At 37.9% G+C, this 12,927-nt stretch overlaps 1 protein-coding gene across 1 annotated transcript in view; it reads left to right on the top strand.

The window, feature by feature from the left end:
• hectd2 (HECT domain containing 2) overlaps window positions 1-12,271 on the top strand; it is a 52,485-nt gene extending 40,214 nt beyond the window's left edge. Inside the window, exons 18-22 of the mRNA XM_065959479.1 lie at window positions 1,487-1,574; window positions 3,764-3,870; window positions 7,338-7,453; window positions 8,657-8,800; window positions 10,106-12,271. Coding sequence (XP_065815551.1) covers window positions 1,487-1,574; window positions 3,764-3,870; window positions 7,338-7,453; window positions 8,657-8,800; window positions 10,106-10,226 — 576 coding nt within the window. The 3' untranslated portion in view covers window positions 10,227-12,271. The remainder of the gene's footprint in view (window positions 1-1,486; window positions 1,575-3,763; window positions 3,871-7,337; window positions 7,454-8,656; window positions 8,801-10,105) is intronic.
• The last annotated feature ends 656 nt before the right edge of the window (window positions 12,272-12,927 follow it).

The following is a 12,927-nucleotide window of genomic DNA, read 5'->3' as shown; positions in this document are numbered from 1 at the left end:
CTGAGTTTTACATGATATGACATCAGCGTGTTTCATGAAGCTGGCCTGTCAGAGCAGGCTGAGTGTACTTACCAGATATAATGGAATGCTTTATGGTGCAACTGGGGTTATATACACAGCAGTAACATATGTGTTATGTAAAAGCCGGAGTGATGATGTTATTTTAACCCACAGTGTGAGCTCACTGTGAGCTATAGGCCGGCCACAGTCACACCACTGTGGCACGGCTGAACCCACTGACCGGCACCACACTGAATCTTTCTCTCCCTCTGTAGTTTTTATGTCACTCCTTCATCATGATGACTCCCCATTTTCTCCCTGTATGTTTGTCTTTCTGTATGGATGAGTGTCCCTTTGACTGTATTTATACCCCTCTATTTACTGCACACATAAGTTTGCCCTCACTATAATTCAATCCCTATAGCCCCGCCCCCTATGCTAAACTTATTTCTAACCATAAACCCAAAGTGTATTTATGTACCACATAAGAAATGTTTCCATTTTAATTATAGATGAGAAACTGGAAGGAATGAAAATGTCTTTATTTAATATAAGAGTGATACCACTAATGTATGCAAGCACAGTTATAGCACAAACACTTTATTTTACATTTTATTTGCTTATCCATATTCAATTCTAAATTGGAAAATAAAGAACATTTCAAGGGTTATTATAAGATGTAAGTCTTCCTTGGCTGAGCACAGGAACAGATTAGAGCTGATTTTTAGCACTTACCGAAGTTTTGTCCTCCTCCATAGATCCCTGCGTGTGCTTTACTTACTCATTGATGTACGTTGCTTTGGACAAAAGAGTCTGCTACTGTTATTGAATTTTAAAATTGTAGAACTTCCCAGGGTTTTGTCCTCAACCTGTGGTTATCAGGGAAGTCGATGTCTGTTGCTAGACATCAATTATACCTTTTTTTTCAGACAGTGTAAAATACGCTATTTGTGATAATATAATAAAATTGTATTGAATTAAATGCAAAATAGAAAGTGACTCTAAACTTTCCTGCTTATTGTCTAGAAACATTAAAAAATATATGAAATAATATTACACAAAACATGGACCATATATCTGTTAATAAATTGAAATTAAAAAAAGCTTTAGAGTTTGTGCAGGACTGTGCTTTATGTTACCAAGGGTGTGTGCAAAGTTTATAGTGTGACATACAGAGAGAATGTGCAATGTACAGCCATGATTATCCTGTGCGTACTTTAATGTAGCACATAGCACCCATATGATGGGACTCAATTTATTGCCGAGATGGTATAGCGCTCCAAGGAGCTTAGGACAATGGGAGTGTCAGTGGAAAGAACTCTGTGTTTGTCACCAGGCAATGAGAGACAAACTGAAAGGTGTTTGGGATAAAAGAGACATTTAGATGCATCCATTTACCTTTAACTTTGTGTAATTTCTTTGGTCCAAGAAAACATCATAACTTGTTGCCATAACTTGTTGTATCGTGTGTGTGTTTGTGTTGCAGGTGTTTCAGGAGGAAATGGGCATTGCTAAATCCTACAACCTGAAGCCTGGGGGAGATAAAATCCCTGTCACCAAGCAGAACAGGAAGGGTGAGTCCATGCTCAGAGCCAGCTTCATATTTCAGCAGTGAATGACCTCTGAGTCGTTCAGTTTGTCAAGAAACATGCTCACAGACGCACAGACTACCTTTACGCCTCTGCAAACCTACACCCTGCTCGATCAGACTGAAGTAGAGCAAAAATGCTTTAAGTCTAGGATAAGAAGCTCCGAAATTTAATAAAAAGCAGATAACACTTAACACCCATAAAGCACTTCGTATTTCCATGACGGTTATTGCACGAATCCAAGGCCAGCTGCACCTTTGATCAAATAAATGTTTAAAGAACAAACACACCTCATTAGAAATAACTTAAGTGGTTCATTTTCTTTGGAAAAAAAACTCAAAAACTATTAAGTTAGTGGAAACAGAACCTGCACCTAAGATCACTGTCAAGATCTGTCCGCAAGCTGCCCTATAGAGGATAGCTGTACAAATCCTACGACATTCTCTGACAGAAATTGAATATGTACCTGCATTTGAAACTTCAGGTTGCTGCAACGACTGAAGAAAAGGGAAAAATGTAAAACTGTAGATGGTGCGGGTATTCCTTTTGCTTATTTTGTACAAGTCTGACTTACCTTTGCAGATAACATAGTGCAGCGTGTATGCAGCCTGAGAGGTATACCCAGAGCAAAAAAACATGAAGGTGATAACTAGTACTACTATCCTCAACAACTCATGTTATTTTTCAACTTCAGAGTCTCAGAGGTCCCCAAAACATGTCTATGAAGTCTGTTGTTATAAATCCACTCTGATCCTGTATTTTATCATGACTATAAACCCCTTTATTTCAGCCCTGCTCAGTACAGACTGTTTCTGTGTCTGTAGCTTTAAATGCAAGCAAGCTGTGTCTGCAACATGCCCAATTGTTTACAGTGAGGACACAGACTCTGATGGTAGAACAAACACCTAGCTGTGGGAGTGTCACCCACATGGAGGAGGGGTTACTGCCCTTTGTGATAGGGCAGTAACTCATAAAGGGAAAATCTCCAAACGGCCTGTTTGAGCACATATTTTCTAAAAACTGAAGAAAACAAAAGACTGAGAGGGTGGACTTTTTTCATAATTGGGGGTTTGTAGGCAGGCCAAAGACACCTACTAGTATTCAAAAAAGCATAGTAAAGTGTATTTTGCATAATATGTGACCTTTAAAGGCTTACATTTCTGGCTGGTTTGTCTTAGCGAGACCTTTCCTATTCTATTATTTATACTAAACATTAATGTTAGCCGGCGTATAATTGAATGCAAATCTTATCTGTTGTTATATTGATTATCCGTCTATTGCTTATTATTTTATACGGCCTAAACTAAATGCAGATTTGTCCTATTCATTGTTTCCAATTATCTTTTTTTGATCAATATCTACTTTGTGTCTTCTCTCCAATTTTGGCAGTTGGATGGAAAGAGAAAAAAAAAAGAGACAGAGCAATAAGCTAGTTGCTAGTTTAGCCTAATCTATATTTCTGGACTGTGTATACAGTGAAGTCGTGGACCCTACGATGTAGACTTTGGTGCCCCCTCCCCATAAACATAACAACATGCACTGCAACAAGATAATGTCGGTCCACTTGCTTACACTGAAATTAAGGATAACAATGTACCTAATGCTAAATTGAAGCTAGCTATTACATTTTCCACATGCCCCATAGTGCCTAAGCATGTGGTTTTTTTCTGCACAGGATTTTAGTAAAAGTAATTGTTGTTCAACATCTAGTAGCCCCAACGGCTACATGTTTGACCTTGGTTCACTCCCCATTGTTTGAATTACAAGAAGAAGCAAATACAAGCTAAACACAGTAGCCTAGAAACACCAACAAAAAATGGCTTTTTTGGTATGTAGAAGATGCTGACCTCTTAGTTCATAAGTCAAAATGCTCTTAACATCATGACCACATAGGCTCGACAAGGCCATATGACTGAATCAGTGTAGCGCTGCATAGTAAAGAAAGTACCAACACAAACATGGCTCAGCTCAAAACCTTCTTTGTACCTTTTTTAAGTGGACCAAGTCGCTTTTTATTTAGTTAATAAACCTAATTTTCCATCTGGCTGCTCTCAGGTTGAGTTCTCTGCCACTTTCTGAGTGTTCAATGGAACAGCCAACACTGGAGGGTACAATGGTAAAAGTTTGTCATGGAATATAGAATAATCACTGTTTTGTTCCTTCTCCCTACACAGAGTATGTCCAGCTCTACGTCGACTTCCTGCTGAATAAATCCATTTATAAACAGTTTGCTGCCTTCTACCACGGCTTCCATAGTGTGTGTGCCTCTGATGCTCTCATGGTGAGTCCACAGTGTGTGTGTGCATGTGTGTGCATGTGTTTGTGTGTTTGTGTGTGTAAAGACTTGCTTGTTGGTTGCAGAAAATTTAACATGCAAATTTTACCTTAGTTGGTATCTCCAGTGTGTAAATGTTTGAAAAACATTGAAACAACTTTTCAAATACATTGTCCAAAAGGTTTGAAGGATTATGCCATTCATTTTGTTTCATTTGATTTTAAAACTCAAGTTAGCTAAAAACATAATAACCAACTCTTTGCTATTTTTGGGTATTTCTCTCTCCTGGTCTTTTACCTAAAAGGCCACTAAGCCGAACTAACTTATGTAACTGAAATAAAGTTGGCCATTGCCCAGACATTTAAAAAGTACATTCAGGGTCATCCTCTCAGCTGTGTTGTTTATGATGCTGACCTGGATAGAACTTTGTGATAACTGGACAAAACTGGCTTTGATTGTACTTTGCCAGAAAAGCACAATGTTGTTATTTTTGTGGTTCATAAGATGAATAGAGCAAGCCCAACATATCAGCTTGGCAAATATTACAGGTAAAGGTCTACCAGTAAATGTTTGTACAGAATAATTTACAGCTATTAACTATAACTTGTGTTTATAATAAGTGTTAATAATAAGTGTTATTCCAAGATTATTTAAAAACATTTTCCATTGAAAACTGTATTCCTGGAGTGTACATTTCAATCTCCTTACATAACTTGGTCATAATATTTTGTAATACTTAATCAGAAGTCAAATCTCTGTTTGGTTCAAGTTATCAAAGAAAAAAAAAGATTTCAAATGAGGTGTAACTTGAAATATTCAAATATTTACTCTTTCGACCTGCCCCAATCATTTATGGTTAACCAGCTCTGACATTAATATCAACCCTCTTTAGTGACTGCCAGTACAAATTAAGAGTTTGTTTATAAATGATAATACAGGTTAAAGGATGATAATTGCATCCAATTGCCAAAGCTATGCAAATATGAGCAGATATGACTTATCTAACTGAATGTCATACTGTCTATAAGATAAAAACGAAGATGTCAAAATGTATCTTCCAATGTCATTAGACTGACACCCAACACACGACTAAATTAAGTAGTAGAGTTCCAATGTGACGTGATATAATATCGTTCAAACAGCAGTGGCTTGTTTCCAGATAAATGGTGGGTAGACATTTCCAGGGATAATATTTCAAACATTCTAATAAAGAAGAAACTATCCCTTCTTGTGTAACAGCAGTGTAAAGATATACGACTGTTGTGTTTCAGTGGAAAGTTATATTTGAAAACAGAAGACCTTTCCTTCTTCTTCGTCATCATGGGCAAAGACATCTGCCAGAAAAATGGGGCTCAAGCAGTCAATCATGTTTACCCTCCTCCTACATCAAATGTTAGCTTTCACTGATAAAAAAAAAAAGCTTCTGACTGATATCTGATCTTAGTGTTGTTGTTTGTTGAACTTTGGGGGGCCCAAAAAGGGTCAAAAGCCCACTGGGGAACCACATACACACAGTGGAAAAATCCAAAACATGCAATTAGAGAAAAGCATGGAGAAAAGTTGTAGGGCAGCTCTTTCAAGGATACGCCCACCCCGGAACTCACTCAATAAATATCTCCTGAGACTGCAAACAGAGCTGGCCAATCAGAGGAGGGTGTGCATATGAGGAGGGGGGCCTTAAAGAAATTAGGGTTTTTACTGACGCCAGTATAAGTGAAACTTTTACAGAATTAAATTATAACAGCATAATCCTAGACTAGATTCTTCATGACATTTCTTAAAGGTTCCTCTGACAGAGTAGTTTTCTAACAGAGCATAAAAACAGTACAGTGAATTTGACCTTTGATGTCTTACCTCTACTGTTTCAAGTTCAGTGTCAGGTCAGTCAAGTTTGAAGTGAACCTCGGTGAACCGTGTGTACGTTTTTTACTGAAGTGTTTTGTTGGGAGTCACAGCTCCAATGTGAACACTGAAATAACTGTGTGTGATTGCAGCAGATAAGACGGTCAGACGGACAGTTTGACTTTATCATCTCAGAGCCTGAATCTGGGTCACAGAGGGGAACAGGATGGCATTGGAATATAAAGACTGATTGAAAGAGGACAACCCTCAGCTGTGCTGATGAAAGCTAAATATTGAAATGTTCATGTTTTTGGTTTGTTTTACTCTGCCTCACCCCTGTTTCAAAACTGTCACCTGCTGTATTGGCAAAGTGTAATGTGTAGCCATCAAATAGGAAGTGGTATCTAACTCGAGTGTGGATGATCCAATCTGACCCAAACATTACATGTGTAAAAACGTCTTGCATCACTTCTGTTTTTATTCTAGTTGTTTCAGTCTTTCTCTTCTGTTTTGCGCTCGATCCTTCAGTCACGTCTGCAATGTGTCAGGATGTGATCAGACAGGCCTGGGTGTGTGTGTGGTTTAGTGGTGTAGTGTTTTTCATCATTAGGGAAGATTGTCTGGGTTGTCTGACTGGTTGGAGTTTTTAGCTCTGAGATCATAAAAGCGTCAGACAGTACCATCAAAATCACCTAAAAACTGTGTTATTTTCTCAAAACAAGATTGTGAAATTTGCAATTTATTGCACTTGTTTTCGGGATCATGTTTTGCTCTTATAATTAATTTTAAACACTTCTCCTTTTGTACATTACTCTACTAGTATTTGTGATCAACACAAGAGACCAGCAGAGTTACATTTCTCCGGTTCAGGACTATATTGTGTGGTTGTTGTTCTGTTTTTTTTTTGTGTCACTTTTTCCTGGTCATAAACAGGAAACAGGAACTTTCTCACTTTCTGTTATCAGCTGCTCTGATGAGGCAGAATTTCCTGTTTCTCCCCCTGATTTACTGGTTGTTGTTGGTGTGGCGCTTGCGGGACGGCCTTGCACCATTCAAGTATACGGGTGTGATTGTTGCATCTGACTGCTGCTTGTGTTTTAGCCGAATTATTGGGAAAGGCTCTTGTTGCGTGCATCAGATTGTTTTCATATGAATGCTTCCTCGTCACTGTAGCTCAGAGGGTGTAGTCAAACAGTAACACTGCCAGAAAAATAAAACCATGACCAGCAGGTTTTCAGTCATAGCTAATGGATGTATTAACATTTTGTAATGACCTCTCTATATAGGTCAACCAGTAAAAAGCATTTACAGGCCATTACTTATGTATACAAGGTAATTGCTAGTGTATGTATAGCTGCATATCATTGTTGGTAATGTGTTTTAAAAAAAAAAAACAATAGAGAATATTAATCCATAATTTTTTCAGCAAATATTATCATATAACTTTGCATTGTGTTCCATATTCTTCTCCTTCTCCTACAGTACATTCAGCTATTTCATGTCGTTTGTTGTCATTTTAAGCTAAATCATAGTATTATGCTATGCTACCCTATTGTCAGTACACCTGACGTGTTGCTGTACTGTCTGGAAATCTTAATAAAATCAGAAAAATATTTCCCTTGTTGTTGCAGTTGCTGCGGCCAGAGGAGGTGGAGATGTTGGTGTGCGGGAGTCCCGAGCTCGACATGAGCGCTCTGCAGAAAGCTGCTCAGTATGAAGGATACAGCAAGACCGACACCACTGTACGGTACGACGCCTGCACCTCCTCTTGACTGAAATTGACCCAAACTGCTATTTAATAAATAACTTAAATTACTTTTTTTTAAATATTTTCCTGTCTGGTGACTTAAAGTATTGTTTTCTAATTCAACCAATACCTGTTTTTTTTCTTCAGATGAAGACATTCTATCTAAATAGCTTGCATTGTATTAAACAGTCTGCAAATCAAAATGTCGTACAAGTCAGCTCCATTGTGTTGCTGCTTGCAGCTTGAAATATGAAATGTGGACCCACTAAGCCCGACCAGACTTTGTTTTTCATTTCAAAGTGATGGTTGACTAATGGTTTTAACCCAAAGCAGGCGAGGCATTAGTTTTTATAACAGGAAGGATCTCTCTCTTTATCTCTCTCTCTCTCTCTCTCTCTCTCTCACACACACACTCACTCACACAATCACACAGATGCCCTTCAGTCCTTTTGTTTCCCGCTGAAAAACGAGCCAACACTTGTCAGGCACAGATAATGTAACCCAGCAGGGTGCTGACAGCCGACAACAAGCAGCTGCAGGCCTGTTATACAACTTCAAAACTGTCCGTCTAACAATCTGCCATTTATTACTCAAGGAATCATTTGAGAAACATATTGAATGCAACCATTTAAAGAAAACAATTATCTTTTAGTAACAATACCAAAAAGGACTGTAAAGTAGGGGATCACAAAGGTGTAACTGCATTTTTTACAAAAAGAAAAAGAGAAGGACAATTAAGTTCAAATGCATCTAAAATCACCTGCAGCTTTGTTTTACAATGCAATATGATGAAATCGAATAAAACTATACACCAACTCCAAACGGTGGTTGTGGCTTAGTTGGTAGAGTCAATATCTCAAACAGAAGGTCGGGGGTTCAATCCCCAGCTCCTGCAGCCACATGTCCGATGGGTCCTTGGCAAGACACTTAACTTAACCCCAAGTTGCTCCCACTGCTTCGTCTGTGGTGTGTGAATGTGCATGCATGGGATTATTTACTTCTGATGGTTACTTAACATAGCAACCTCTGCTATCACTTTGTGAATGGTTAGGTTTGACCTGCGGTGTAAAAACACTTTGAGCAGTCAGAAGACTTGAAAAGCCCTATACAAGCTCAAGTACATTTACTAAACCAACTAGAAAAGATGACACAAGATTGCAAAAAAGCACTCAGCTGTAATATTGTTTTTATGTTGTGCAATAGGTGTTTCTGGGAGGTGGTGTTGGCCTTCCCTCTCGAGCTGCAGAAGAAGCTCCTCCACTTCGCCACAGGAAGTGACCGCGTTCCTGTTGGGGGAATGGCTGACCTCAACTTCAAAATCTCCAAAATTGACGTCCCAAATGACTGGTAAGTTCTCAAAAAGCTGACCGGGGAGAACGGAGCTCAACTTAACATGTTTATACTTGAAAGTGACATGTTGATACAGTGATCCGGAGAGGCCCAAACTGAAATGTAAAGCTACATGTTAATGCAAACTATCAAAACAGGACCAGGGAGAGAAGATTACATGTCACCGCTCTCCTTCTTCTATTTATCAATTAAACAGTTGTGACACTATCACAACCACCTTCACTTACAAACTGTCTTTTCACTGTCTGATTGGATTAGCTGTGTGTTTGAGCTGGCTAACACATACTGTTTGTAAAGGATTAACACTTTAACTGTTACTTGTCTTATTTGTAATAAGATAACTTGAATCACAATGTAGGATTTCAACAGCAAGACATGTTGGAATTTAAAAACAAAAAACCTCAAATCAAGGTCAGAGAGATTTACATTGTTTCACAATTATTAGTTACTCCACAGTGTTGTACTTGGTTGTTAGTGTGAGCAGGGTGTTTGGTCAAATATTTTTTGGAATTTAGTTTCCTGCTAAATTTGAAGGAAGCCTTCGCTCCGCCCTTTAAACGCTGGATAATGGAAACTCTGACGATCTTGAATTCAGAGAAGATGAAAGTTGCAATGAATGGATCCACAGGTACATTTTTAGAGTATGGCATTTAACATGTATATGGTTAACCAATTGTAAATATAAATATATAGAGGATTATATTATACATATATTGATAGAGGAATATATTGATTATTATTTATCTTTTTTAGTAAAAAAACAAATTACAAAATGTAAGGCAGCTGCCTTTGGTGGAAAGAAATCTCCCAAAGGAGAGAATAAAGTAAACAGCCTCTCGGATCTTTATTCCTAAATACTAAAAAAAAGAAAAAAACTAATTTGCTCTCAGTCAATGTCTTTACCCTTTTATCCACGCTCTCATCAGTCCTCTTTGAACGTACTACTATTTGTGCATAAAAGAAATACCCATAAAAACATTTCAAGAGGAAGTGCTTTTCTTCCTCTTACAGGGTTGATGCAGGTCAGGTCTGCTTTAGCAATTTGCACATTTCCAAAAAGGGTTGTATGTAATATGGAGACGTGCGTTGTTTTGGACAGATTTGATATCATCCTGGCCACATAGTTTACTGTGAAAGCTTCATGTTTTAAGAACTTTCAGTGTAAATATGTGCATTGCTAATTTCTGCCCCCCCCCCCTCCTCTCTCTCTCTCTCTCTCTCTCTCTCTCTCCCTCTCTCTCTCTCTCTCTCTCTCTCTCTCTCTCTCTCTCTCTCTCTCTCTCTCTCTCTCTGTCTCTGCAGGTTACCAATCTCTCACACATGTTTTAATCAGATCTGTCTGCCTACATATCGAACCAGAAAGGAGCTCAAACACAAACTCACCATCGCCATCTCCAATGCTGAGGGCTTCGGCCTGGAGTGACCAGCTCTGGCACACACATCTATACACACACACACATCTATACACACACACACACACACACACACACACACACACACACACACACACACACACACACACACACACACACAGACACACACACACACACACACACACACACACACACAGACACAGACACACGCACGCACGCACAGATTCACTAACACATACCACCTACGCACCTTATGTATCTCTTGGGACTGTAACACAAGTTTGTGTTGAACTTGTCAGATTGCTGATGTTGAACTTTTGTACTATTTACAGTGAATAAAATGGGCAGAAACGCACACTTAACAACTGCACAAGAACAATAGAAATGCTTTTATTTGGGTCAGTATCAAGGCAAAATGATACGAACAAACTCCGATTTTTTACGTCAGTAGATCCCACATAAAGTAAACAACTTTGAACTGTACGTCGTTACAGTTCTAGAAATTACTTTTTAATTGTTTGGTTCCAAATCCATTGAAAACATTTCTATCGTGGTGTTAAAGTTTCTACTAATTTGTGTAACCAAAAAGAAAACTGTCATATTTCAATGGGTCACTGGTTTCCTTAGGTAATTCTTATTTATCAATATTAGTATTTATTCAAACAGAGAACCAGATATTTGCCCAGCATGAAACTTATTTATGTGACATTCTGCTCATTAGAAGTAAACTATGGGTACATCTGCTCAAAGATGATTCAAATCCCAAACATTTATTTTTCTTAGCGTTTTAGCCCCATGGACTAAAAACTGTATTCTCATCGACCTTCAGAATATGTTAATATTAAAACACAAAGCTATGTTTCATATCAAACCTTTTCCCCATATAATGGCAAACTTATAACCAAGTTAAAGCCATGGGCTGTTTGTGAGACAAAAATAAATCTTTAGTCTTCAGCCCTTATTTAACCTTTACTGGGATGGTTTATTAAAAAAAAAAAAAAAAAAGGATGAATGTAAACGTTGCAGACTATCATTAAATTCAGAAGTATCTACAGGCCACAGCTGTATCACAATTACAGTATATACATGTTCAGTGAATTGGGCTGTATTAAATCACAGTGGGAATGTAGAAGGAAGCCCTAACCCTAACTCTACCCTGCAGAAGGAAGCAACCTGGAAGTTATGGGCTTTAGATTCAAAGCATGTCTTCCTATGTGGTAGGGGTCTTTGTGGCAGAAATATAAAACTCAGCTTGTGTCTTTGGCTTTTATTTAGGTTGTCGACAACTTTTTAACCATAAAGTCATGATTGAGTCGCACCGATAACTTTCCCACTTCTGATCAGATGTTGGCTGTGATGTATTTGTGTTGTTTGTTAACTTCATGGAGAAAGAGGTTTCTTAAAAACAAAAGACATGAAAAAAAACATTTTCCAAAGAAACCGTGTTTTAAAATGTCATCATCTATACTGAGATGTAGTCTGGAGTTGAAAAAGTTGAATACTCTAGTATTCAACATGTATGAAGTTTTTAAAAAGCAGTGCTGGAAGTATTTTTATGTCAGCAATAAGTTACAGAACAACATGACGGTAAAACGACAGAGTGAGAACCGTTCTGAGTTGTATAAAATGTATATTCCTGTTTGGTTTGGATTCTGACTTCATTGCTTTTGTGACTTTTGAACATATTTTTACGAAGGCATAGGAAATGTGTTTTATTTTGTCTAGCTTGTTTGCAGCACACTGTTTGGATGTAAAGCTTTGTGTATTATGAGGTATAGATTGTCTCGTGAAGAGTTGGATGTTGTTGTTTTTTTTTTGACATTGCTGCCTCTTGTTTTATTCTTTTTTGTTAACAAAAGGCTGCAGCAGAAATGCTTTTAATGTTGTATCATGGTTGTACCGGTGAAACCAAGTATGTGGTATGTGGTATGTGTATGTATCAGTTCTCTTATGTTCTCTTAATGTATCATGGATGGGAGAGGACCATCAACCAGCAGCCAGAAGCCTGCAGATGTTCAGTTGATAAACAAGCAGAGGAAACGGGTCGAAAGAAAAAGCCTTTTAAAGAATTGAATAAAAGCTCCTGTTTCTGGAATTCATTGCTATTACATGTTCTTATTTAAACAATCTTAGAAAAACCAAAACACCATACTGTATGTCCAAAAGTGTTTCATTGCACCTTTTTCATGAAGTGACAGAAGTTTTCATTTCAGTGTCCAGTGCTGCCAGTGGTGGACAGAAGTATTAAAATAAAAATATTGTGACATCATGGAAATCAGTGCAAAATTCAGTCCTATTAGATTTTTTTTTTTAAATGGTTAACAGTGGAAAAGTTGCACTATGCACATTTCAAAATAAAAGAAATAACAATTGTTAAGTGAGGACTACAACATACGCTTTGTTTTACATAGACTGTGTATGTGCAAGTCCTGTTTTGTCTCTCGTTTTAATCATGTCGTCTTCCTTCTAGAGGTTTGTTTACCTTCGAGATTCAATAAACATGGATCTCCATGAGCAGGAAATTGTATATCAAGTTCTCATACTTCATCTTTGGAGAGATTTTTAGTCTCAAGTCACGAGTTTACTTTAGTAATGTGAGAAGTAGTTGACATGCACTGAAGTAACCTGGCGAGTAAGAATCTACTTGTTGATGCAGCATATCAGTAGTAACACATCTTCGCTTACCTTAGTTTAGAGCCTTGGTTCTCTTACACTGTGCGGAAAACCCCCAATCCGGAGATAAAACATCCT

This window comes from Labrus bergylta, chromosome 10, assembly GCF_963930695.1.
Source record: "Labrus bergylta chromosome 10, fLabBer1.1, whole genome shotgun sequence".
In the NCBI taxonomy this organism is placed as follows: domain Eukaryota; kingdom Metazoa; phylum Chordata; class Actinopteri; order Labriformes; family Labridae; genus Labrus; species Labrus bergylta.
This window is presented reverse-complemented; position numbering and strand designations above follow the sequence as displayed.